The sequence below is a fragment of the Nicrophorus vespilloides genome, unplaced genomic scaffold (genome assembly GCF_001412225.1).
Source record: "Nicrophorus vespilloides isolate i.1.1-1 unplaced genomic scaffold, Nicve_v1.0, whole genome shotgun sequence".
Lineage (NCBI taxonomy): Eukaryota > Metazoa > Arthropoda > Insecta > Coleoptera > Silphidae > Nicrophorus > Nicrophorus vespilloides.
In genome coordinates this window covers 76,485-102,274 of record NW_017095532.1, presented here as the reverse complement: position 1 = coordinate 102,274, position 25,790 = coordinate 76,485, and the positions used below count along the sequence as shown (strand labels likewise).

The window sequence follows — 25,790 nt, the reverse complement described above, 5'->3', positions numbered from 1 at the left end:
AGCACCTTATGGCAATCACACCTTATGATAAAATCGATGTCACAATGTAATAATAATTATTGTATATAGTAATACTATGTTTTTTGTGAGACCAAAGTAATAGATTTGTTACACCTAGTAGAAAACAATATTTGAAAGATTTCTTACAGGTTCATATTTCTTGGATTCCTTTTTGTTCCTGGGAAATTTAAAATTTATTTCACAAAAATCATGAGAATTTCCGGGAAATTATAAAAAGTTTAATAAATTTAAACAAATAGTTTATTATAAATTTCTATTGACCGTAGCCTTTCCATCCGCATAATAATATTTATATGCATTTCTGTGTGAATGACGCTAGTTGATGATCACTTATATCTGTATCTGCAAAATGAAAAAAAGTTAACTACCAAGAAATTTAGTATTGGAATTTTAGTTGCCACAAAACAAAATAAGGCGAGTAAGCGAGAAGTAAAAAAATGACAGACACATTATATTTTAATAACTTATTTGTAAGTTATGAACATTTCACTTCATTATTTCAAATATCAATCAAAATTCTCTCGAGGACCACCGGTTGGCGACTGCTGCGTTTGAATATTGAAAAGAAATTCCACATTTGCTAATGATTGTTCTTTTTTTTCATTAAAATTTTCATTAAAATTAAAAGTATAGTCTGCTTTAAAAAAATGACAAAGATAGTAGATGGTCAATATATTAAAAAATACACATAATATGTGTACACAAGTTTTAAAAATGATGTAGGAGGTGCGAAATCCGGGACTTCTCTTCTTCTCGTCACTCGTTATTCGAAACGTCGCTCGTTAAGCGAGTCATTTTTCAACCAATTTATTTTGCTCTTTAAGCGAAATGCGAGGTGCTCGTTAAGCAAGGTTCCACTGTATTTTTAGATTCATCCTACACATTTCGTTTTAATATGGGATAACATCCCATATGAATGTGCCCCAGAACAAATGAGCAATAAACATTAACTCATTTTTTCAGAAGTGGACTTATACCACCTTTATATTAATATAATATAAAAATAATAGATTATAAATGGGAGATAGAAAATAAATTCATAACAATGTAAAAATATTTCATAGAATTTAAACAAATCTAAGAATACTTAAAATATCAAACTGAGACACTGGAAACAATAAAATATCAATGACTCGAATATTAATAACATTTTTCGAAGTTTCAAAATGTACACTTGTACAATTGATAAACATTTCACATTCTTATTGAAAAAACTACTATAAGTGATGCACTGCTATAAATGATTATAAAAAAGAAGTTTTATTGTTTGAGAAAAAGTGAGAGTATAAACAATGAATAAACAAAATAGTAACTCTTTATAAATAACAAATATTCCTTTGAACCATTCTTTGTCATATACATCAGCTAAAAGAAATTTCACCAAATAAAGAAGTTTCGATATAACGAAGTCCGTAATTAGAAGTCCCATTTAGCAATGTTGTGTTGTTATGTTTATTTTTTCAGCAAACATATTTCCCTGATTCAACCATCGGATCAGGAAGTAATAGCATCATTTAAAACATATTATCTACGTCTAACTACGTCGCAATAAATGGTACTTAATATTTTTTGGAAAAATTATATTATTAAAAACACAATTAAAGCATTGATAATTCTTAGAAATAAATAACTAATGATTAAATGAAGTTTGGGGCAAAATAGTTGCACAAAAAGGAGAATATAACATCAAAAAAATTAGAAATTAAGTAATTCAGATGGCTTAATCATAATATTTATTGCAACAAATTTTCAACATATAAACAAACATAATAACAAAAATAAATTCGATTAACGAGTATTTCGCTTAACGAGCAAAATGAATTGTAAGAAAAATGACTCGCTTAACGAGCGACGTTTCGCATAACGAGTAACGATGAGAAGTCGTAGATTGCGAGCCTGCTTCATCATTTTTTAAACTTGTGTACACATATTATGTGTATTTTTGAATATGTTTCACTACTCGTATAGTGACCCAATAAATTTTGGAACGGATTAAACTCATTAAGCGAGGTTCCACTGTACATTATTGCATTACAAAGATGAAATAAAAAAAGGCGGATGAGCCATTGCATCGAGTTATTATTGATCTTGAGACTGACATTTCGCCCCTTCTAAATACTTTATTCATTTTTTTTTATAAAATAACAATATGTAGCATTTAATAAATATATAAATAAATGAAATTAGAATAAATTCTGAAAATTTGTGAAGCGAACTATTTTCGCTATTGATAACATTGCTCTCACAATGCGATCGATATAATATTCGTACTTATTATAAAGATAATCTCATCCCATCTAATTTATAATGTTCTGACGATGTATATTATTGATTTTTCGTTTTATAATTTGAATAATTCGCGTTGTACTTCAGGTTGCACTGCAGGACATTGATCAAAATAATACATTGATGCCAGTTGCTGCACAGGTTCGGTTCAGGTTTACTGACGTGAGTCTATTAATGTATATACTGCATTATATTTAACTGACTTTACACAAATTTCAATATACTACATCGGTTTCAGAAATCGCAGAAATCCTATTAAAGATGGATGAAACAAATTGGAAGATGGATGATATTGCTTCCACTTCTACAGCTCCTCAAGCTGGTCAAACTTACAATAAATTTAATTATTCTAATTACAGAGCAAAACTAACTCAGATTCGCGAAATCTACCATCAAGAAGTGGACAAGTATGAAGAAATCTGCAACGAATTGACCATTTACATTTTGAGTCATCTCAAGCAACAGTTGCTGGCACGCCCTGTCACCTATCAGGAAATTGAGATAATTATTAACACCGCTAACAATAAATTTAACTCGGTGCATATGCAGCTCAACCAGGATACATGTGATTCAATTATGATCCTCAGAACTAGATCTTTGGACAACAGAAGAAAAATGCGCAACACTCTGGCATCCCAAATTTTGAACGAATATTTTTATTCTCACTACTCTGATCCATATCCTAGCGAAGATGACAAAGCTGACTTGGCTGCTAAATGCAGCATAACAGTTAATCAGATTTCTAACTGGTTCGGCAACAAACGGAATAAATCTAAAATAGAAATTAAAAATGCTCAACAAGAAGCCAAAATATTCGCAGCAAAGAAATTCGTTGAAACTACACCATCTAAAAAAAATCCATCACCGCCTATAATGTCTGCAGAATTGCCTAAACAATCAAAAAGGTGCACAAAGGCATCTGCCCGTAAAAAATCTACAAAGAAACGCAATGCATGAACAAGCACTTAAACAACTTATCCATGTGAATATCGACAGGATAAATGTCGTGAATAGAGGTCGAAATTAAATCTAAATCTTTATTATATAATACGTGTTATAGTCTTTCTAAAATTAATACGTATTAAACTCTAATATATGTTTCGTTTGGATATGTTCAGGGTATACTTAGAAAGTAAACTAATGAATTTAATAAATGCTATATGAAGAATTTTTTATATTATTTTTTAAGATAAATCTATTTTTTTGATGTTTTGTTATGTGGAACCATTATTATTGCTATTGTTAATAGAATGTATTATGTATCAGAGAAATCCACGTTTAACGGTCTTTGGTGTTTTTTTATGTAAATTTCCGAGGTATTCTAAAAACTGATTTTTTTTATTTGATTTGATTTTTATATAATAAATCTATAATATTATTTTAATTATCTACTTTTAGACATTTTACAACATACAGAAACCTCTCCTCTTTAGGTAAAGTGGATTAAATTGAAGTACGGCTATGGTATCAAAATACTTCTTTCAACGTTGAAAAAAATATCGTTTATTCAATTTAAACATTCAAAGAACACATAAAAAAGGAAAATATACATTGTTTTTGTTCAAATTAAATAAACGAAATGACTCATATGGTAATAAAAATCTATTAATAAGATCGTTATTTTTAATTACTGCGGAATTATCTAACGTTGACAATAAACAATAATGCCATAAAATCTTGTGGTGCATTCTATGCAGAATGTTAACTTCAATCCAATTACAAACCTGAATAACAATAAAAAAGCATCTTCTAGCACAACATTCACAAAAAATATGAACAAAATTGTAGAAAAAAAAAACAATATAGATTGTCAATTTTTTTATAATTAAATTTATTATTTAGAATTTACCACATTTAATGTTATAAAAATAAATTTTTCGACAATTGTAACCTAATTTATGTTACTGGTAGGAACAGTCTAAGGAACAGTGCGAGGACAACAGGTTATTTGGTTTCGGACCTGGATGTGATAGATGAAAATGAAAATATACCTTCAAATATTTGGATGAATATTTGTTGAAATTCCTTTCCTTCCGTTTTTTTCCTGGTATGCAAATATCTAGATCTGAATTATACCTTTTTCGAATGTGTACTGTTTAAGTTGCATCTGTATAGAGCTAAATTTTTAATAAATTATTTTAACCATTCTTTCAATTTCCATGCAATTTGCACAACTCAGGTTTATCTATCATAGAACTTTCCTGTTTAATACTTGATCTTACAGACGAAGCCGTTATGTTTCAACATTATTCAATTATTATTCATATTTTTAAAGTTTTATCTAAATTTAGATTTATTAGCAAATAGTATTATTATAATAAATGTTCCAAATGCAACACACATTTTTCAAATTATTTATAAAATTATATTCTTCATTTAAAAAAATTGCTTTAGACAGTAAACTTTTTACTTCATTGACAAGGAGATAAAACATAAGGTTTATTAATTTATTTTTCTGTACTAAACCTCAGAGTCTCAGTTTGAATATTGTTAAAAAAAATCTCTAGCTCTTTGTTGTATTATAATTCCCTTTTCATCACACGACGCATACTGGTGATATTGTGCTATGCATAGACTAAGTGAGAAAAGTTAACCGCCACTTTCCTCAAAGAAGAAAAACTCATTTTACAATTATAGTCCTACTTTTCAACTTCTCAAGAATACTAATTTTATATATATTTTTCTATTGAAAAGTATAATATTCTAGAGACTGTTCTAGGCTTTTCGTACTTTTTTTTCAGGACAGCGTTAAGCGCTTCCAAGAGGAAAGTTCCTTTTTAGCCAATACAAAAATATTGTCTTGAAAATAAACTGCTTTTATCCAAATTTAATTACAATTACTGTAAAAAATAATATAGATTGATGCAGTTGAGTTTCTGTAGATTTTATAGTGTTAAATTGTAAATAAAAATAATTATATTAAAAATCAATTATTTCAGAACAACAAATTGCGGAAAAGATATATTTTTTTCATTTATACCTAAACTTTAAACAATTTACACATCGAAATATCCAACATGTATATTTGGTAAAGTTTTTCATTATATTTCTACGTATTATCTGATACATCTTACATCACACTTAAAATAGTAGCTTGTAAACAGTGGATCACAAATTTTAATTTGTGAAATATTTTATAATTATATGCTAATAGTGTTGTGAAAAGTAATACATAATTTTATATCACTGAATCACTGCACTGAACAATGTAGTCTCTATGACCTGAAGTTGCATATAAACAGAATAATGAAATGCCTTTTATATTGTATTTGATTGTATTTCTTTAGACATTTGATTAGTTTTCCAATAAAATATACTTTAATAATTTAAATAATGAACAGTTTAATTATAAATTATTTAAACAGTTTATGTTAGCAGGATCAAATCGCCATTTAATGAATTTAATTTGAATTTGTTTTCTTAATTATAATGCGTTACTAGTATCGCTGCCTTAATTAGATGGACTAGATGCAATAAATACGAATGAATAGTGCAAATTTGTTATACAATGTGTATCTGAAAATACATAAAATTTGCGGTGTACTTCATGCTAATCTATGCGTGGTTGAGTCTGCGTCTACGGGTCTTTATCTTCATAACAATCCATCCCAAACAATCCATAAGTTGGAAGCGCAAGTAACATACGACGGCGTATTATCCAGATGCGTTTTAAATATTCGTAATCGTGTAATTGGAAGTGAATCTCAAAAAAATAATTAAATCTAGTGAAATTTGTTGGTGAAAATCCTACAATGGATGACCCAGGAAGGATGATGGGTCATGGAGGAGCCGGTTTGTTGCCTTCGCAACCCTACGGCATCAATCCAGGCGACGCTGCGGGTGGTGAGTCCGAGTCCCGCAAACAAGACATTGGAGAAATTCTGCAACAAATAATGAATATCACTGATCAAAGTCTTGATGAAGCCCAAGCCAGGAAGCACACCCTCAATTGTCATCGAATGAAACCAGCTTTGTTTTCAGTTCTCTGTGAGATTAAAGAAAAAACTGTTCTTTCATTGCGTAATACTCAGGAAGAAGAACCCCCAGATCCACAGTTGATGAGGTTGGACAATATGCTGATTGCTGAAGGTGTAGCAGGTCCTGAAAAAGGAGGTGGTGCTGGAGCAGCAGCTTCTGGTTCTGCTGCAGCTCAAGCTGGACAACCAGACAATGCAATTGAGCACTCAGATTACCGAGCCAAACTTGCACAAATTAGGCAAATTTATAACCAAGAGCTGGAAAAATATGAACAAGCCTGTAATGAATTCACCACACATGTTATGAACTTGCTCAGGGAACAATCTCGTACTCGTCCCATTACTCCAAAAGAAATTGAGAGAATGGTACAAATAATTCACAAGAAATTTAGCTCAATTCAAATGCAACTCAAACAGTCATCATGTGAAGCAGTTATGATTCTCAGATCTAGATTCTTAGATGCCAGAAGGAAGAGAAGAAATTTCAGTAAACAAGCATCTGAAATATTGAATGAATATTTCTATTCTCATCTGTCTAATCCATATCCAAGTGAGGAGGCTAAAGAGGAGTTGGCAAGAAAATGTGCAATCACTGTAAGTCAAATCTGCAATTGGTTTGGTAATAAGCGCATTAGGTATAAGAAGAATATTGGGAAAGCACAAGAGGAAGCCAATTTGTATGCAGCAAAGAAAGCAGCTGGAGCATCTCCCTATAGTGGAACTCCAACACCCATGATGTCACCAGCACCAAGACAAGATTCAATGGGATACTCCATGGGCTCTGCTTATGAAAGTTCTCCATATGATGCAAGCAGCTGTGGATACGATCCAATGCATCAGCAAGAATTATCCCCTTAAAAAAGAGTTTATATCTCTTGCTTCCGCTATGAACTGATTACACATGTATACTGTTTAATGTATACCATAATGTATACTAATATTATTTTATATTATGCATATAAGTTACGTTTTTATAGCTCTGTGGATTTATTATCAAAGAAACAAACATAAGCAAGTTTTTTTTTTAATAATTACATATATACATGTATTTAAATTGATTCATGCTCAAAACCAGCACTTCATTTTTATTTCTTAAGTTTTGTAAGTGTTATCATGTGAAAGGAGTGACTAGTAAAAAAAAAATAGACTAATACATTTATATTATGTATTTTCATTGCATTTTTTTTTCTTTATAGAAACTAAATAAAAATAATTGAATAATAAAAAGTCGAATTAATTTACAATACCCTTATGAATATATTATAATTTTGTATAGTTAAATTAATTTCAGATACTTTAATTACTATCAGTATTAGCAGTATAATCAATTTGCATAAACATAGAAAACCAATTTTTTTTCAAACAATTTTCAGGGGGCTAGAACAAATTTCAGATTGTAATACTGACGATATTAATTTATAACAATAAAATCCGTATGTATATGGTATAAATGTTTTTGCAATTGATATAAACAATTTAAACAAGTGTTTCATCTCTTGAAGTTATTTTCTATATTTAAGTTCTATATATACAAGTTAATTTTATCATTCTTTTTTTAAACATTGATGAAGTAAGAGGCAATATTGTTTTCATATAACTTTTCAAGATTTAGTCGCCTGTATCACGACTATTAGCAGAGTTTAAAATGATATATGATATCAGATTTGTCTATCTGGATGCGGTCCATCTACATTGTAGATGGACATTGTACAAGCACACTATCATCCTCTCCGAGACTCAACCTAGTCCAAGTGTACAGAACCGCAGAATCCCGGTTTAGAAATTGTTTAATTACCACCCTATGTTATATGTCACATTTAGTTCCTACTGAGTTGCTGATGGTTGCTGAGTGCTACTGAGCACGCGGCGGAAACACGAAATTGTGCGCGACACAAGCTAATGAGAAGGGTGGTGGAAGGAAGAAGAAGATATTAGATTCAAATAAATGTATGCTAAACAAGTTGCATAATTAGAGGAATAGTAAATATAAAATCCAATATTTTGACGGGTGGTAAAACATTCATGAAGATTCGTTTTGAAATTGACAAAAAAAAAATTGTATGAATTAAATTTTAATAAAAACATTAATACACATATAATAATAATAATAATAGATATAACAATCGAATAAATTATTATTGAAATAGTTCGCCCTTGAGCTCATGATTATAACTGATAACAGATTCCAATTGACATTCGTAAGAACACCGTGAAAATGGACATCGCAAAGCACCTAACAATTAGAAAGGCCGAAAAAACAGATATGAAATATGTTTTTGAAATGATAAAGGTGAGAAGACTTACAAAAATAATGTAAAATATTTGATAAATTAAATTTCAAGGAACTAGCTGTATTTGAAAATATGGCTGACCAAGTAAAAGTTACTGCCAAAACATTGGAAACTGATGGATTTTCTGAGAACCCAGTGTTCACTTGTTACGTAGCAGAAGTGAATAACAAAATCATAGGCTATACTCTCTATTATATATGTTATTCAACATGGATTGGAAAATCGATATTCCTAGAAGATTTATATGTAAAAGATAAATACAGAAAACAAGGAATTGGAAAGAAACTAATCTTAACCATTGCAAAACTTGCTTATGAGACAAGTAGTAGGTTAGATTTTCATGTACTATCTTGGAATCCAGCGATTGAATTTTACAAGAGTTTAGGAGCTGTTAATTTATCAGATACTGAAAATTGGCAACTATTCAGACTGAACAAAGACAGTCTTTGTAAATTGTTTAATTAATAAATATATTCTTGTTCAAAGTGGAAGCTGCTTAAGATGTATTTTCTCATGTGATACTAAATTATATCTTTCAGCAAACTTTTTCCCACAAACACTACACATGAACTTTTTTTCTCCGGTATGAACCTTAATATGACGTTTTAAGTGTGAGCTTGACATGAATGCTGCCTCACAAAACATACATTTGTAGTTCTTGTATCCAGTATGAGTGAGTTTATGAATGCCCATAGATGTATGATGCTTAAAACGTTTCCCACACATTTCACATTGGTGTGGATAATCATCTAAAACAATCTCAAAGTTAATTAACAAAATTAAAATTCATTAATAAATAATATGCACCTGTATGCAATGGCATATGTCTCATCAAAGATATTTTTTGTGTAAAAGATTTATTACAAATTTCACAAAAGTGTGCTTTTGAACCATCATGCAAATCCATATGAATCTTCCAAAATTTCTTCTGTTTAAACAGCTTGCCACATACATCACAAATGTATGTTTGTGTAGGTGCTCCATTTTTACATATTGGTTTAAACGGTACTATAATTTCTTCATGTAATCTCCCTTCAATTTCAGGTTTTATTTGAGCAAATTCAATGTCTTTATCTGCAGTTTCAAGTTTTACTTCAATATTTCCATCCGTAATATCATATTGTAAAACATTTACATCTTTACTCTTCTCACTTATATCCACTTCATGAGATTTCCACAATTCCAATATAATGGTAGTAAGTTCCCTAGATCTCTCAACAACTTTATCTAATTCATTTATAGTTTCCAAGCATAAAGTGCATATAAGATTGTTGTACAAGTGCTCCTTTATTTCATTTAAAAGATTAATTAGAAACGCCAATAAATCTTTACCAGAATGTACCGTTTTATTTGATTCATTAATACAAATGCCAGCATTTTCAGAAATGGAATTTCTGCATACAATACACGTTCCTGTCATTTTTGGGTTAGAATCTTAGATCAGAATCAGTTAGTAATAGTATAAAAAAAAACACAAACTATAATTGACTATAATTCTCAATACCAACAAAAGTGAACTAAAGACCAGGGGGATTCACTGCATTCACTGTTCACAGGAAACGGCAAAATTGTTTTTTTTTACGAGAAAACAGTTGGTATAGGCGTGTTTTATTATAAGAGAGAAGAAGTTTTTTTTATCCGAATTCGGAATTGTTTCAAATGTTTACTTTTTGATAATAAAAGTATATATATATGTATGTGTGTGTATTTTATTTGCTTGTTTATATGCTCCTTTCGTTTGTTTGTACTATATACTATGTGTTTATTTAGTGTTTTATGCCTAGCATGACATTGACTAGCTGCTACAATGAATAATTCTTTGAAAAATGGGGATAATCTAAGTATAAAGAGAAATAATAGGGTTTGTAATCTTCATTTCCTTAAAAATTACAGAAGAACTTGTTTCTTACAATACAATTTTCCAATGTCCACATAAAATTTGTTCGAAGTAGCAGAGGTTGAACAAATTGGTATTGTTCATGATAGTAACACTATAATTGTGAACTATTTTCATAATTTAGATCACTCCTATTGTAAACCAGATGAACTTCAGCCTGAAGAAATAAGAATTAATTTAGATAACTCCTATTGCGAACCATTAGCTGTTGTATCTAAAGAGATGGGTATTGTTGTTGACTATTAATAATCTTATTAATTTAGATCACTCCTATTGTAAAACAGATGAAGTTGAGTCTGAAGTTTTTCATACAGTAATTATGGAACTAATGATAGAAGGTAACTTATCTTGCCCAAATGGGAGAAGATTTACATCAGAATTGAAGGATACAGAAATATTATGCAATTATTTAAATCAATTATTTGATAGTTTAAATTTTGGCACAGTATAAATTAACCAGATTGATGCAAACTGTGTGTTGCAATGGGATCAGATCATTTGCAACTGTAGTATGAGGCCAAAGTTGTGAAATTTTTTGTAAAAACATTAGATGGCTTCATTAACCTATATTTTATTGCTTTATGAAAAATGAATTTGAAGTATATGCCAACAAAATCGTTTTATCAGGATACACTTGAAAATTTCTTTGGCCAAGTGAGGCAAATAGAAGCTCCAAGCACCAGGCCTTCATGTAATTTAATGATTTCAGGTATTATTAACTGAGAGTTACATTCTCCTCTTAAGTTAGTGTTTATGAAGTAAGTGCTCTTCCTTGGACTCTCCAAGTAAGACCAACTTCTCAGTTCGACCCCTTTGGACCCCTTAGCTAAGACTAAATTATATAATACAAAAATGTGTTCATTTTAAAAATGGGCTCCGTGGGAGAAAAGGGTTTGACCTTGTGAAAAACACAACCGTTTCTTTATCTAAGTTTTATGATCCTGTCCAAATATTTAGGGGCTGCAGAAGGCTGTTAAGTCTTGATGCAATAAACGCAACTATACGATTTAATGTGCAACCGTCGTTCTGAATATTCCACAAGTTATTCTAAATAATCACGTACAAGTATCCGTTTGTAGCGAATCAATATCATTGTACGAACACGAAATGAATTTTGAATTTGTGCTGTCAATTATCATCTGGTATGACATATTGCTGAACGTAAATACCGTTAGTAAAAGTTTACAAAACCCAAAAACCGATCTTTCGACAGCAGTTTCTCTTTTGATGGGCTTGGAAAACTTTTTGAAACAGTTTAGAAATGTTGGTTTTGCGGAATCAAAAGTCGAAGCTAAAAAATTTTGTGAAAAATATAATATTCCTTCAAAACTTTTTCTAATAGAATTAGAAAAAGAAAGCGCAAGTTATCGATTCTGAAATTAACTTTTATGGAAAATACTTTTTACAATTAGTAGGCCAAGGTATAATTTCATTTCAGGAGAGATTTAAACAGCTAGAGAAACATAATAACTTATTTGGCTTCTTATATAATATAACAATTTAGCAATGTTCTATAACATTTTCTGTGAAGGCATATGTCACCATTAGAATGCCTTAAAAATACACCAAACAGGAAATGAATTTCCCAATTTAAGCATAATCTTAAGAATTTTATTAACAATTCCGATAACCACTGCTGAGACCGAACGTAGTTTTACAAAACTTAAAATAAGAAAAAAACTATTTAAGATCCACAATGACGCAAGAAAGACTATCCTACCTAGCGTTGCTTTCAGATAAGCAATGCTAGTTGTGAGATAATAGATAAATTTGCTGAAATTAAAGCAAGGAAAATAAAGTTCAATTAATTTTGTTTCTCTTATATATTAATATATTATTATATTATATTTCTTCTATACATATGTTCCTTCCTTGTATGAAAAAATTAAAGAATTTATTTGTTTATTCACTTATTTATTTACTGGGGCCCCCACAACAATAACAATCTATGAGGATGGAGTATATGGACGTGAGACATCTTTGAAGTTGTGAGTTTAGCAACATTTATCAAAAAAATCCTTCCTCATCCGAAGTCTGTTGAGACATAGGGAAAATCCAACAATAACTGATTTTGCTTAAATAAAAACATTTTTATCTATTTTTATTGTTTATTTATTTAGAAAGTGGTTTGCGTTTGAATTGTTTTAAAAATATTACTGTTAAATTTCATTATGCAATAATAATTATTAAAATTGTCAAAGAAACTAAACGTTTTTTTTTTAGCTCCAAATGGATTTATACCGGTTTCAAAAATAACGGCCGATATATACATACGGGTGACCAGACCAAACAGAACTCACCAGAACAGAACATGACATATCAGGACAGTTTTAAACAGAACGTCTTACAAGAGAACAGGACAAAACAAAACAGCGACAAAATAGAATAGTACTAAAAAAGAACAGGATATCGGAAAAAAATATTGCATAAAATTCCAATAAGAAAAATGATATATTTATAATTAAATATAGTATATAATATATTTACACTATAATATGTGTGTTTAGTTGCATAAGTAATATATAATTTTGTTTTTAGTAGGTAAAACTGCTGCGGACTTAAGGAGTACCACCTGTGACAGCTATTTTAGAATAGTCATTGGGTTACATTGTGTTGCATAGAGCTGCTGCTTATCTGTTTATTGGTTCCATCAATACCGCAGTTGACCGCAGTGTATATATAGGTTGGATTTAAATAACATTTACTTAACCTATATGTTTCATGCTTTGGGAAAGTGTTAGTTGGTGTTAGTAAGTGTTAATATCAGTTAATATATTGTATGTATGATTAATTATTATACTTATATATAAACATTTATATATTTTAGAATAATGGCCAAGGAATTATTATTAACGTCACAGCTGCAGAACTCTCAACAAGTTTCTTGTTGTTTCTGGGATTACAGCAATGGAAATGTATTGCAAGTATACAAAAATGGAGGCAGTGTTCCAAAGAAGTCCATGTGCCTATTGGGAAATGATTTCTTAATCACAGCAGAACATACCAAACCTTTGCTTCACATATGGCCTTTGAATAATCAAGAGCCCTTGAAGAATGTGAGGCTAGTAACACCAGAGCCTGTAAATGCTCTGGCAGTATGTCCAAGAAATACTTATCTGGCTGTTGGTATAATGTCCAAATTATATATATGGGAGTTGTGCTCAGGTAAACTACTATCAGTGCAGCAGATCCACTATCAACCAATAACATGCATACAATTTTCAAATAGTGGAGGCTATTTAGTTGTAACTGGAGAGGATGGATTAATTGTTACATACAATATATTGGATTTAATTAATATTAAATACAAACATAAGGCCCAAAGTGAATTAGGTCAAGTTGATCCTTTATATAAAAGGATGGATCATGCTCTCCCTATTCATGATCTACATATTGGAAAGTTTTCATTCAAATCTCGTTTTGCAACAGTTTCAAGTGACCAAACATTAAGATTATATCAGTTGAGTGATGGTGAGTTACTGTTAACACTCATCTTTAACTCTGCCCTAACAGCACTATGCTTTGATGCACCATTTTTCAATGCATTTGTTGGAAATCAGGAAGGTTTAATTTCCATGTTTGATTTGACTTCATCACCAAGATCATTAGAACATCACGTGGAAGAAAGCACATTAAATTTTGTTGGACATAAAGGAAAAGTGACATGCTTAGAAACTAATTTATTCAATAACAGATTGGCCTCTGCATCAGAGGATCTTAATATATTTATTTGGGAACTGAAGAGCAGGCAAATTTTAAGGAAAATTGAATTGAAAAGTGTACCCAGCAATTTGAAGTTTGTCCTTACCAGTGAGGAGATGTTTTGTCAAAACCACAAGCCAAATATTGTGATAAACAGTTTGGAGAGGAGTTTGGAAACTGATTTGAATGATACAGTTGTGTCCACCTTGCAGAATGATACTAGATGTGTCAGAGAATCATGGATTAAGAGAAGGGACCAAGAAGAGCAAGATAATATTGAAGATTTGAGAGCACAGATTATAACAATTAAAAAGCACAATATTGAATTGTTTACACAGTTAAAAATGTATCAGAAATTAAATATTTAAATCTTTTTTTATTTGTTTGATATGTTTATGCTATTACTGATGAACTGTATCCATTCGTCATTGATTTATTGTTTGATGCTTCTTTTATAACCTAGTGAAAATGAAAGTAACATTTAAACCATATTATTATTCTCAATATAAACAAACCTCAATGTGACCTTCTATTTCTTTCATTGACCTTTCAATCCAATCCATTGCAATCTTCTTGCTTCTGCACTCGTATTGCGCAATGAGAGCTAAGTGAGTTACAGCTAACATCAAGGCAGTAGCTCTAGCTTCTAATAATTGAGGATTCAATGGAGGATACATGCTTTGAACCATCTCGTCGACTCTAAGCGAAATTTTCTTTGCGCACTGAAGTAAATAATGTTTACTTTTATTATATTTTTAAACTTTAAATTTTTACAGTGACAATTTCTTTGAGTCCAAACCCACTGGTATTAATAATACCCATGGCAAGTGCAGTCAATCTTTCTGTCAGTGACCTGCAACATTTTAGGATAGCTAAGCAATGCGGGATCAGTCCAGAAACGTCATCCAGCCATTGCTGGTCTCTGAATATATAATCGAAGTTTTCATTGAAGCAAACAGTGTCGATCTCCATTTCAGATTTCTCAAAATGTTTGTCATTATTCTTATAAAAAATGACATCGTCAGGCTCAATCATCATTAAATCGGAAATGGGACTAAAAAGAAGATCGTAAATATTGTTGATTGTTCGCAATCAATTTACATATTGGCATACCGTTTTACTAATTTCTTTCCTTTTAAGTATAAATGTAGATTGAAGAATTTAGTACGCTTACAAACGAAAACTAAAATCACGAAAGCACTTAAAAATAGTGCAGATAACACGCCCATTGCTATTGCTGTGAATAATTCAAATATTTCATTTGTTGCAGACATTTTCTTTCGCCCTGAAAACGAACACAAACATTATTTAATACTCCTTTTAATACGCCTACATTTTTCTCTCATATACAGTGCATATTCATAGTTTTTTGTAATATATTATTTTGAAGTTGTATATGTTAAATTTAATTTGAAAATTCTAAGATTGAAAAATGTAATAATTATGTAATTTATAATATTTGATTTGAAAGTAACGATTAAAATAATAGTAAAACATCACGCAAAATGTATAACCATTAAGATTTAGAATATTTTAACTTATATGGGTCTATATCGCAAGCCCGACAACCGAAATACCGTCTATCGAAATCCTGACGTTCGAAATCCCGATTATATCAAAATCTCGACAACCATAATCCCGACTGTATTAAAATCCCGACTATATCGGAAATTTCTACAATAACATTTTTAAATTATTTCGAAACGTAGTCACCTCGTGCTACACTTTTATTATTAATAACAATAAATTATTATTAATTTATTTGATTTTATTGAATTATTCATAATAAACCTTAACATTATGAAATAATATCAAATACAATTAGATTATTAATTGTTGTTATTTATTATTAATAACAATTAAAGAGTGACTACTGGTGACTACGCTCCGGAATAATTTAAAAATGTTATTGAAGACATTTTTGATAAAGTCGGGATTTCGATACAGTCGGGATTTCAAAAGTGGGAATTTGACGGTATTTCGGTTGTCGGACTTGCGATTGCCACCGCCACATAATATTTACATCAATTTTCGTTGGAACTTTTCCATTCCTTTAAAAGTTGCGAGTTTGTTATGACCTGCCATCTAGTGAACAATACTATCATTATTCTGACATTTTTTTTTTGTTTTTCTTACCTAACCAAAATTTCATTTGGTTATTCGCAGATCTAAGTTTGGAAGATTAATAAGATGTCCGAAGAAAAAGTTGATACAAAGTGCAGCGAAGCAAGCTCAAAAATAGTTGAATTTAAAACTCTAGAAGAATTTAGGAAGGTATGTTGACACATAATGTGTTAGTTATGAACTAATTCTTGAGGTTATATTGTGCACATGTGTATTAAATTATTTTTTTAGTATGGTTTTAAGGCAATTGTAGAAGCAACTAGGAATTCTAATGCACTACCAGTAAACCGTGATTATAATTTCTATAAAACACATGAATCTTTCAATAAAATCATAAACAGTGAAGCTTCACATATCTTGTCAACAATAAACACCATACTCAAGAAAAATGATATTCAGGATAACATTAAAAATAGGGGTATTGATGAGAAAATCGAGTTGGTGGTTGAAGCCAATGATGCTATATTGGAGAGAGTTGCAATGAAAATTGATGAGATGAATGGACTAAGGAAACTGCCTGAGCAACCAATTATACAAACAGTGCGGGCAGAGTTACCAATCAATGGCTCTTGGAATAGAGTGAATAAATTTACCGTAGATTCAGCAATACATGGAAATGTAAGTCCCAACATCTAATTTTGATTTGACACTTATGATTGTATTAAACTAACTATGATCTTTTTATTTGCAGGATCAGACAAAAGCAATTCAACTTTTGGCTGCAAAAAATATTATAAGGCCTCAGAAGTTCTTCAAAGACATTATTGAGAACAGTAATAATTACCCATGGAAACCAAGAATTACAGAGAAACCTAATTCACTAAAACCTTTGGCTTTGTACATTGAAGATTCTGAGTTTGGAGAGATGTATGTATTTATTGTAATAATGATCACATTAATTATTATTTAATTCTTATAGTTATTCTCATCCATATGAGGTGGAATTAGAAAAGTTTTTACCCTCAGAAGAATTTGTATGCTCTTGTACACCTGAACCACCTAAACCTGTCAAAGAGACTCCATTATATGAAGTAAATACTGAAGAAGAACTAAATGAATTATTGGATGTCTTGAGGAAACAGAAAGAGATTGCAGTGGATTTAGAGCATCATTCATATAGATCATTTATGGGTATCACCTGTTTAATGCAAATTAGTACAAAGGATGCTGATTATCTAATTGATACGTTGGCTTTGCGAGATAAGTTGCATGTATTAAATGAAATTTTTACGAGGAATAGCATTGTCAAAATTTTCCACGGCGCAGAAATGGACGTGCAATGGCTTCAAAGGGATTTGTCCCTGTACGTTGTCAATATGTTCGACACCCATAAAGCAGCTAAGCAATTGGGATATTCCGGATTATCTCTGGCTTACTTGTTGCAAAGATTTTGTTCTTTTGTACCTAATAAACAATTCCAGTTAGCTGATTGGAGGATAAGACCATTACTCGAGCAATTGAAAGCGTATGCCCGCGAGGACACCCATTATTTGATATACATCTACCATATGCTTAAAAATGAATTAATTAAAATGGGAAATGGGAATAATAACATTTTAAAAGCGGTATTTCAAGAGAGTACACGCGTGTGTATGAAGGTAAATCACATTATTATTTCTGAAAAGAGCAATTTACTATATTGTTAATGTATTATTTTCAGCGTTACGTAAAACCTAGATTGACGGAGAATTCTCATATGGATATGTACGTAAAAAGCAAGCGATTATTTAATAATAAGCAGTTATTTGCATTGAAGCATTTATATTCATGGAGAGATGCAATGGCCAGAGAAGAGGATGAGAGTACAGGGTAAGTAGTTTCACATTATTTCTTTTACCATTTAATCTATATTTATGATCTATTCACAGATACATTTTGCCTAATCACATGTTATTGCAAATATCAGAAACGTTACCAAGAGAGGTGCAAGGAATATTAGCTTGTTGCAATCCAATTCCACCTTTGGTTCGTGCCAATGCAGTGGAATTACATCAGATTATTTTGAAGGCGAGAGAGCAACAACTAGAAAAGGTAAGTGTCCTTATTTTTGATAATTATGATAATTTTTTAATATCTTTTTTTGTTAGGCTATTATGAAAGAAGATACGAGAAGCAGAGGCGCTGAAAAGGAATTAGTAAAATTGAATATTGATAGCCCTTTGCATTGCCCTCACGATTTAACCAGATTCCCAGAGTTCAGAGATGATTTGCCAACATTGTTAGGTTGCAAGACACATACCAATCGTTATCAAAAAAATATAATAGAAAAGGATAAATCGTTGTGCTCAATATTTAATTGCGAACCAACGGAAGTATGCATTTTCGCAATTAACAATGAAGTTTTTTTAAATCTAATTCAATATATTTTTAGGATAAGCCGAAAAAAGTTTCGGATCGAGAATTTTTGGGTCCGTACGAGCGTTACAAGTTAATTAAAAACTTTATAATAGATTCAGATAAATCTGAGGAGATACCGGAGGCGAAAGGAAAAGAAATTGCGGAAAACGACGAAGATGATTTATCAGTTCAAGATAGGATGGCTAAGGTTTACAAAATTTTAATTTTGTTAATGTAACTATTTAATGGTTTTTCAATTTTAGTTGCACGATCATTATGTGAAAGTTAAGAGAATTGAAGAGAAGAAAAATGAACCGAAAACGTTAACTGAAATGGGTGGATCCAAGAAACGCAAACGGGATATATGTGAATCTGATTTTCAACCATTCCAAGAAAATTCAGATAATCCCATTCTTACAACAATTCCGTTTGACAAAAAAAACGTGCAGGTTGACAATGATGAGCAAAAGGTACATACAAGTGTAAACTCGAAACGAAAATGCAATTTACCGGAAAGTAATAATACACCGTATAAAAAGAGTAGAGACAACGATAACGAAAAGACAATAGGAGGTGGAAAGCAATCTAATAAAAATCACAAGCAACATCAGAACAGGAAATTCCAGAAAGCAGACGATAGAAGTAATCAACATATTGAGGATAAAAATAATGACGTAAGTGATACACATTTTTTTCGAAATACTGAATTTATAACTAATATTCAAAATAAGCCGTCTCACAAATTGCTAAGCAACATCCCACGCGTTAAAGAATTTGAACTAGAAATTGGTGATGTTAAAAAAATGAATCGAAAACAACGCAGGCTATTACAGTTTCAAAATAAGTTTGTAAACGGAAATGAAAAATTCAATATCTTAGAATCTAAAAAACATGGACGAATTAAAACTAGCAATTATGGATGTGGTGAACTGTCAAAACCTATGATTAATATTTTCAAAAAGTTAGTTTCAATAAAAACTTTGAGGAAAGAGCAGACAATTTGCTGTAATATGGCAACAAAAATGAATAGGAAACAGCGTCGAAAATTGTTGTTCCAACAAAATAATCTTATATTGAATGAATCAAATAATGTACGAACAATTTCAGAAGATGAACAAATTAATAAAAACATAATTAGTATAGAAAATATGGTGAAAGAAACATTGGAAGAGAATACTTCAAATATAGAAAATAAAAACATAGAGAATTTACAATTACGTATTGCTGGAAAAACAATGAATAGAAAAGAGCGTCGGAAGTTAATGTTTCCACAAAATTCAAAAGAAACTGATAACGAAAAAGTTAATTGCCTTGAGTCTAAAATAATTAAAGGCCATGAAAGTGTACAAAGCAATTTAATACAGGACATGGAACATCATCTTATTGATACTAATACTAAGAATAATGCGTTTGATCAATCTAGACAGATGAACATAAATAAAAATATTAGTAATGTTTTGGCAAAGAAGAAACGAACGCGCTGGAATAGTTTAGAAGAAAATGATAAGTGTCTGCAAAGAGTACAAAACATACAACATGGACTAAAAGAAATACAAGATAAGCATGAACTTATTACAAAGACGAAACCAGACTTAAAAATAATCCAGCATTTATTAATTAAAACACAGAGCACTTTTGAATGTATGATTGATCAATATGAGAATAAAGAAATTCTCTCTGCTAATGAAAGTTTTCAAGTGAATAAGAATCATAACATTGAGCATATGGTAGATCAAGAGAAAGAAGAATATTGTAAATTAAGAAATATTGAACTAAGAGAAGACCAATATCCAAATATAAGTACATCTGGAATTCTCAATTTAAGTGACAGTAAAGTAAATAGAAACCATAACATTGAGCACATCGTAGACAATGAGTCATCATATATGTTAAAAAATATCGAATTAATTCAAAACCAATCTATGCCAACTATAATTAAAAGTCATTGTGTTGAAAATATAGGTGAGACTATCCAGATTCAAGAAAATAAATCATACTTAGATGATTATCATATAAATGAATTGCAAACTCAAGTATCCAAGAAATCTAAAAACACTGAAACAAAACAAACCACCGACATATTCATTATAGATGAACATAAATCTTACTTAGATTTTGCTTATGATCCAGGCGTAGATATATTTAGTCAAATAAATATTTAATAACAAATACTCAAATATTCCCACGGCACGTATGATTAAAAATAAACAAGTCTCAAATTTAAATGTCTCTTTAGCACAACCTTCAATGAAGACGCACATCAGTTTCCAAAACGATATTCATTAAGTAAACAACAATATATTGATTATAAAATCAATATATAAATATATAAAATATTATATAAAAAAATAACTGCTGGTTTAATAAGGTACAGCCCGTAATTCCACAACATTTCAAAGTTTCGAACTATAATAATCAAATTTATAGAAATGACCATAATTCACTATCTGTTACGAATTCACAACTTGTCGACTTTCTATCTCTTTTCAAATACCAGTAAAAGCAATTATTGAAAGTAATATTAGTCTAAATTAATTAAATACAGGTGTTAATCAGGCGCGCACCGTGCACGGATGCAGCGCAACCACCAATATTCAAATCAGCCTTCAATTATCCATAAACTGCAATTAATCCACAACTAAATAACGTTCTTGCTAAGATAGAAAAAATACATTGACAAATTTCACAGAAGATTCCATCCAATAAATCTCCTTTGTCAAATAAAACTATTAGAATGAATCAAATAATTATATTATATATAAAAAAAAAACTGTCAATAATCCCCAATTAGTAACAACTCCACAACTTGTGGACGTTCTTACTAAGATAAAAATGACGAGATAATCTAGAGAAGAATAAAAAATAGTTATATTTCTTAACAGCCAGAAAGCTTAGAATAGCGTTAGGCGAAATCCATGAATTAAACAATATTAAATAAAAATAGCAGATGGACTAACAATACCAATAGATACCTTGGTAAAGTATACAATTAGAGTTACACATTAGAAAACAACAATTAAGATGACGCTATGGTTAAGAGCGTGTAGAACAATTTTAAAAAGACCATAAGTATGCACTTGTCAATACCTGCACATAAGAATAAGAGTAACCAAACAACAGAAGAGAACAGCAGTTCCAGGTGATCAACATACTAACTACCCATATGCAGAGATCAGAATAGAATAACACAAGAGTGTGATATGAGCACGGATTTTAATGATCAGATAGATCAATGAAAATTATGCGACAAAATGAAAACAAAGGAATTGTACCATCTATAGCAGAACACTAAAGATGAAAATATTAAATTACAGAAACAGTCGCCCAACGATTGGTGGAAGTCCAAGACCCGGAAACCAAATCAAAGCCATAATCAATTTCCCTCTGGCAAAATCAATGAGGGATTCAAAGCATTTGATTATTCAAGCATCGATTATAAAAAACAGTTTCAAGGTGGTGCCAGTCAAAAAGGACAACATTTGTTTGGCACTTCTTTCACTGGAGGGGTATTTTTTTTTATATGTTTGCTTTATTATTATTATTATTGTTTTTTTTTTAGAAAAAGAAGGCTTCCCATAGAGGAGGATCGTCTAAACGTGGAAGAGGAAAATAATCACATATTATATTTTTATTTGTTTCATTAACATTAATGAATTATATATTATACTATAATTATTGTTTAAAATATTTAATTCTATATAATTTCATGTTTATAAGTTATATATTTCCTCTAAATCCAACTCCCCTATTATAACAATCTACTTTACAAACAGGTATTTTAATTTAAATTAGTTTAAATAGAATACTTCTACGTGGCCATTTTCATGAGCAAGAGGGAATATTATAGATAAAAATATTGTAGTCAGTATTCAGTTAACATTCAGGATTTATTAAAATATCTGCACCATAAATAAATGCATGCATGCGATTTTTGGTATACATCTGTAACCGAACAAATGTAATTTTCCGTCGAACTTCAACCATATTTCCGTCGGAAAAGTAATTATGAGCAAAAAAAAAAGCATGAATCAATTCAACGTGTATTATTATTTTTAAAATGGTTATCAGAACTACAAATTAGTTTCATAGTAAAGTGGTTGATATTTTTTTTACAAATTAGTTATGCAGGAAAAGTTTCTATATACTAATCACATGAACGTCAGGATTTTGAGAAGGTTTTTATTGCAACAAACTTGCGATTTTATTGCGATCAAACTCCAGCATAACACTTACTTGTGAGTGCGATTGCATTTTAAATGGTAAATTAATATATTTTATTTTTAATATAATGTATTTACATACTCCTTATGCTTATTTATTCACTGTCTTCGCTTGATTCAGAATCCTTTAAAGCCTTAGGTTTATCCAGTTTCCTAGACCTCCTTGCCTCGAAATCTGAACCTTCTTCATCTGAGGAATATATAGCTCCACCTTTACACATAAAACACACGATATAGTAAAAACAATTTATTACGTAACAAATTTTACCTTTATTGGGTACGTTGCTACTGCCTCCAGACTTATATTTATTCTTAATAGCATTCAACGAGATTGCACCTTCTTCATCACTTCCATCTTCCTCTCTGTATGCATTAACGCTGCTATGCAGTCTGGCACTTCCATCCCCTCTCTTCCTAGGTTTCGTAATGCGCGTAGTTTGTCGCAGCTTCTCTTCCTCTTTCTTAAGTAATGTCTTTCTATCTTGGTCGGGATCAATGCCAACTTGCGACAATATTTTGATACCGGTCGTCTTTTGTGAACGATCTGCCAACGAGAGTGTCATCTTACGATGAGTGAAACTCTCGGTGGAATGTGGTCTAAAACTCAATTTTGTACGGAATACTGCTTGACCTTGCAAGCCGGTACCTTGACGAATGAACAGATGATTGTGGTCGCCCTACAAATTAATTGAACATAATATATAACATATATAATAATTACATAAAATTGAAAGTCACCTGCAATGGTTGTTTATAAACATCAAAAATTTCAGAACCGAGATGCAAACTTAAAGAACCATCCGACCATCTGACCATTCGCGCATTTGATTCCTTCAATATATCACCTTCTTTGGTGACAACTTCCCTCCATCTTATAGTATTTTCAACTTTTAATTTCAACCTATTTGTAAAAAATAACTGTAATTGTTATACGCTCTTAAATGAACAACTATTTTTTTATTACCTAGCTCTGCCTTCCTCATCTAAAGTTTCTTCTTCGTCAATTTCGTCTTCATATGTCTCCTGATCGAACGGACGTGTCTCGACAGACAAAAAATTTGGTAATTTCACAAAATGAATTTCTCTGCCCAAATCGCAACTAATTTTCGGTATTTTAACATCAATTCTTGTTTCCTGGATAGTTTCAATTTCGTTCTCATCCTAAAGTAAGAACAATTAATATTTATATAAATAAAAATAACATTTTCATGTTTTACATCTACGTCGTTTTGACGCTCATTATCATCATCCGATCGTCGTCTATCGTCGTCATCGGATCTTCTATCATCGCGTCTATCTTCATCGTCACTGTCCTTCTTTTCTTTTTCTTCTTCACTGCTAATGTCATCGGCATCACCAAATAGAGCTGCTGCATCGGCTTCTGCCTCTTCTGCTTTTTCCGGTTCAGGCTCACTGTCTGAATCAATTATTTTACTTTTCTTTTTAGTATTTATATGGCGTTCAGATGAACTATCTCTAGCGCGTTTATCACTCTTAGGTGATGATGCATCAACTTCCAAATCTGGACTGAGTGAACGACTTCTTGATTTGGATTTCGACTTGGAGCGACTTTTATTAGTTATAACGCTTTTTGATCTAGACCTGGACCTTTTTGAGCCCCCTGATCTATTGGATGCAGCACTTTTAGATCTAGATCTATTAGATGCAGCACTTTTAGATCTAGATCTATTGGAGCCGACACTTTTAGATCTTGACCGGTTTGATGCGACACTCTTAGATCTGTGTGAAGCAACACTTTTAGATCTTGATCTGCGCGATGCAATACTTTTTGATCTTGATCTCCGCGACCCACCGCTTTTATTAGAATCGCCACTCTTAGATCTAGATCTACGCGACCCTGTTCTGTTTGAGGCTGCGCTTCTAGATCGTGATCTATTTGAAACTGGACTTCCTGATCTGGACCTGTTCGAACCAGAACTACCAGATCTTGACCTATTTGAAGCATTGCTTCCTCTACTTCTTTTAGAAATATGGCTCCCTGACCTTTGAGAAATATTACTTCCTGATCTTCGAGATACATTACTTCCTGATCGTCGTGAAACATGACTACCAGATCTTCGAGAAACATGGCTACTAGATCTATTTGAGACTTTGCTCCCTGATCTATTAGAAGCAGGACTTCCTGATCTATTGGAGCCAGGACTTCTAGATCTGTTTGATCTACTCCCAGATCTATTAGAGGCCCTACTTCCTGAATAATTAGATCCTCTGCTTCCTGATCTATTAGATTGTCCACTTCCTGATCTATTAGAATTTCTACTACCTGATCTGGGGGAAGATCTGCTTCTTCTTGAATGGTTAGAAATCCTACTGCCTGATTGGTTTGAACCCCTACTACCAGAATGATTTGAGCCTCTGCTTTGTGAATGATTGGATGTTCTACTACCGGACCTGTTTGAATGAATAGATCTTGGACTTCCAGATCTATTTGATCCAGAATTTGACCTGTTTGAACCAGCACTATTAGATCTGCTGCGACTGGAGTATGATCTAATAAAATCTGGTGTAGGAGATCTAGATTTGTCTAAACCATAGCCTGGTGTAGGTGCAGGCCCTGTTGGGCTAAGGCTCCTATCACTCTCAGACCCAGACATACTTTCAATTCACTCAATTATCTTCTTTAATATAATAGTTCATTTACGAAAATAATATGTTTTTGTATTATTTAAAATTAACAAAATAAATCAATTTGCCAACTAAATGAGGTTATGTTTTGTAAAACCTGTGGAATATTTAAACTTAAATTCACTATTTGGGACAAATTATGATGAAATATTATTGTAGTCATTCACTTTAAATTCTTTTCACTTTTACCATTGATTGTTATACAACTGTATAATAACACATAATAACGCCGATTTAAACAAAATATAAATAAAACGTTTACAATGAAGTCATCAATGAATGAAATGGA

The 25,790-nt window shown here is 31.2% G+C and overlaps 7 protein-coding genes across 11 annotated transcripts; 5 read left to right on the top strand and 2 right to left on the bottom strand.

The window, feature by feature from the left end:
* The first annotated feature begins 2,391 nt into the window (after window positions 1-2,391).
* Window positions 2,392-3,421, top strand: LOC108569069 (homeobox protein extradenticle-like). Of its 3 annotated transcripts, none has more exons than XM_017930464.1 (2): window positions 2,392-2,469; window positions 2,546-3,421. In XM_017930464.1, exon 2 carries the CDS (start codon window positions 2,569-2,571, stop codon window positions 3,262-3,264), a length of 696 nt encoding a protein of 231 aa, XP_017785953.1. In that variant the 5' UTR covers window positions 2,392-2,469; window positions 2,546-2,568; the 3' UTR covers window positions 3,265-3,421. The 3 variants fall into 3 exon arrangements, with proteins under 3 accessions (XP_017785953.1, XP_017785967.1, XP_017785959.1); XM_017930478.1 differs by having other exon boundaries at window positions 2,395-2,469; window positions 2,555-3,421; XM_017930470.1 differs by having other exon boundaries at window positions 2,395-2,483.
* Window positions 3,422-5,847: 2,426 nt separating this feature from the next.
* Window positions 5,848-7,399, top strand: LOC108568946 (homeobox protein extradenticle-like). The gene has a single exon (XM_017930299.1). The coding sequence runs from the start codon at window positions 6,060-6,062 to the stop codon at window positions 7,140-7,142; it is 1,083 nt and encodes a 360-aa protein (XP_017785788.1). The 5' UTR covers window positions 5,848-6,059; the 3' UTR covers window positions 7,143-7,399.
* Window positions 7,400-8,291: 892 nt separating this feature from the next.
* Window positions 8,292-9,066, top strand: LOC108569004 (diamine acetyltransferase 2). The gene is made up of 2 exons (XM_017930383.1): window positions 8,292-8,574; window positions 8,627-9,066. The coding sequence occupies exons 1-2, from the start codon at window positions 8,500-8,502 to the stop codon at window positions 9,038-9,040; spliced, it is 489 nt and encodes a 162-aa protein (XP_017785872.1). The 5' UTR covers window positions 8,292-8,499; the 3' UTR covers window positions 9,041-9,066.
* A 3,995-nt stretch (window positions 9,067-13,061) lies between these two features.
* Window positions 13,062-14,624, top strand: LOC108569129 (WD repeat-containing protein 18). Of its 3 annotated transcripts, none has more exons than XM_017930574.1 (2): window positions 13,062-13,222; window positions 13,300-14,624. In XM_017930574.1, exon 2 carries the CDS (start codon window positions 13,304-13,306, stop codon window positions 14,540-14,542), a length of 1,239 nt encoding a protein of 412 aa, XP_017786063.1. In that variant the 5' UTR covers window positions 13,062-13,222; window positions 13,300-13,303; the 3' UTR covers window positions 14,543-14,624. The 3 variants fall into 3 exon arrangements, with proteins under 3 accessions (XP_017786063.1, XP_017786056.1, XP_017786048.1); XM_017930567.1 differs by having other exon boundaries at window positions 13,062-13,228; XM_017930559.1 differs by having other exon boundaries at window positions 13,062-13,249; window positions 13,300-14,623.
* On the bottom strand, window positions 14,557-16,391 carry LOC108569148 (transmembrane protein 98-like). Its single transcript, XM_017930587.1, has 6 exons — window positions 16,311-16,391; window positions 16,198-16,259; window positions 15,288-15,459; window positions 14,949-15,228; window positions 14,690-14,896; window positions 14,557-14,633 (listed from the first exon to the last, which is right to left on the bottom strand). The coding sequence occupies exons 3-6, from the start codon at window positions 15,446-15,448 to the stop codon at window positions 14,568-14,570; spliced, it is 714 nt and encodes a 237-aa protein (XP_017786076.1). The 5' UTR covers window positions 15,449-15,459; window positions 16,198-16,259; window positions 16,311-16,391; the 3' UTR covers window positions 14,557-14,567.
* Window positions 16,312-22,831, top strand: LOC108569113 (exosome component 10). The gene is made up of 11 exons (XM_017930538.1): window positions 16,312-16,448; window positions 16,530-16,916; window positions 16,990-17,165; window positions 17,218-17,896; window positions 17,959-18,107; window positions 18,167-18,329; window positions 18,386-18,610; window positions 18,670-18,843; window positions 18,899-19,309; window positions 21,950-22,141; window positions 22,195-22,831. Exons 1-11 carry the CDS (start codon window positions 16,365-16,367, stop codon window positions 22,246-22,248), a joined length of 2,694 nt encoding a protein of 897 aa, XP_017786027.1. The 5' UTR covers window positions 16,312-16,364; the 3' UTR covers window positions 22,249-22,831.
* A 50-nt stretch (window positions 22,832-22,881) lies between these two features.
* LOC108569120 (another transcription unit protein-like) lies at window positions 22,882-25,721 on the bottom strand. The gene is made up of 5 exons (XM_017930548.1): window positions 24,073-25,721; window positions 23,820-24,016; window positions 23,594-23,756; window positions 23,124-23,532; window positions 22,882-23,066 (listed from the first exon to the last, which is right to left on the bottom strand). The coding sequence occupies exons 1-5, from the start codon at window positions 25,468-25,470 to the stop codon at window positions 22,951-22,953; spliced, it is 2,283 nt and encodes a 760-aa protein (XP_017786037.1). The 5' UTR covers window positions 25,471-25,721; the 3' UTR covers window positions 22,882-22,950.
* Window positions 25,722-25,790: the final 69 nt, after the last annotated feature.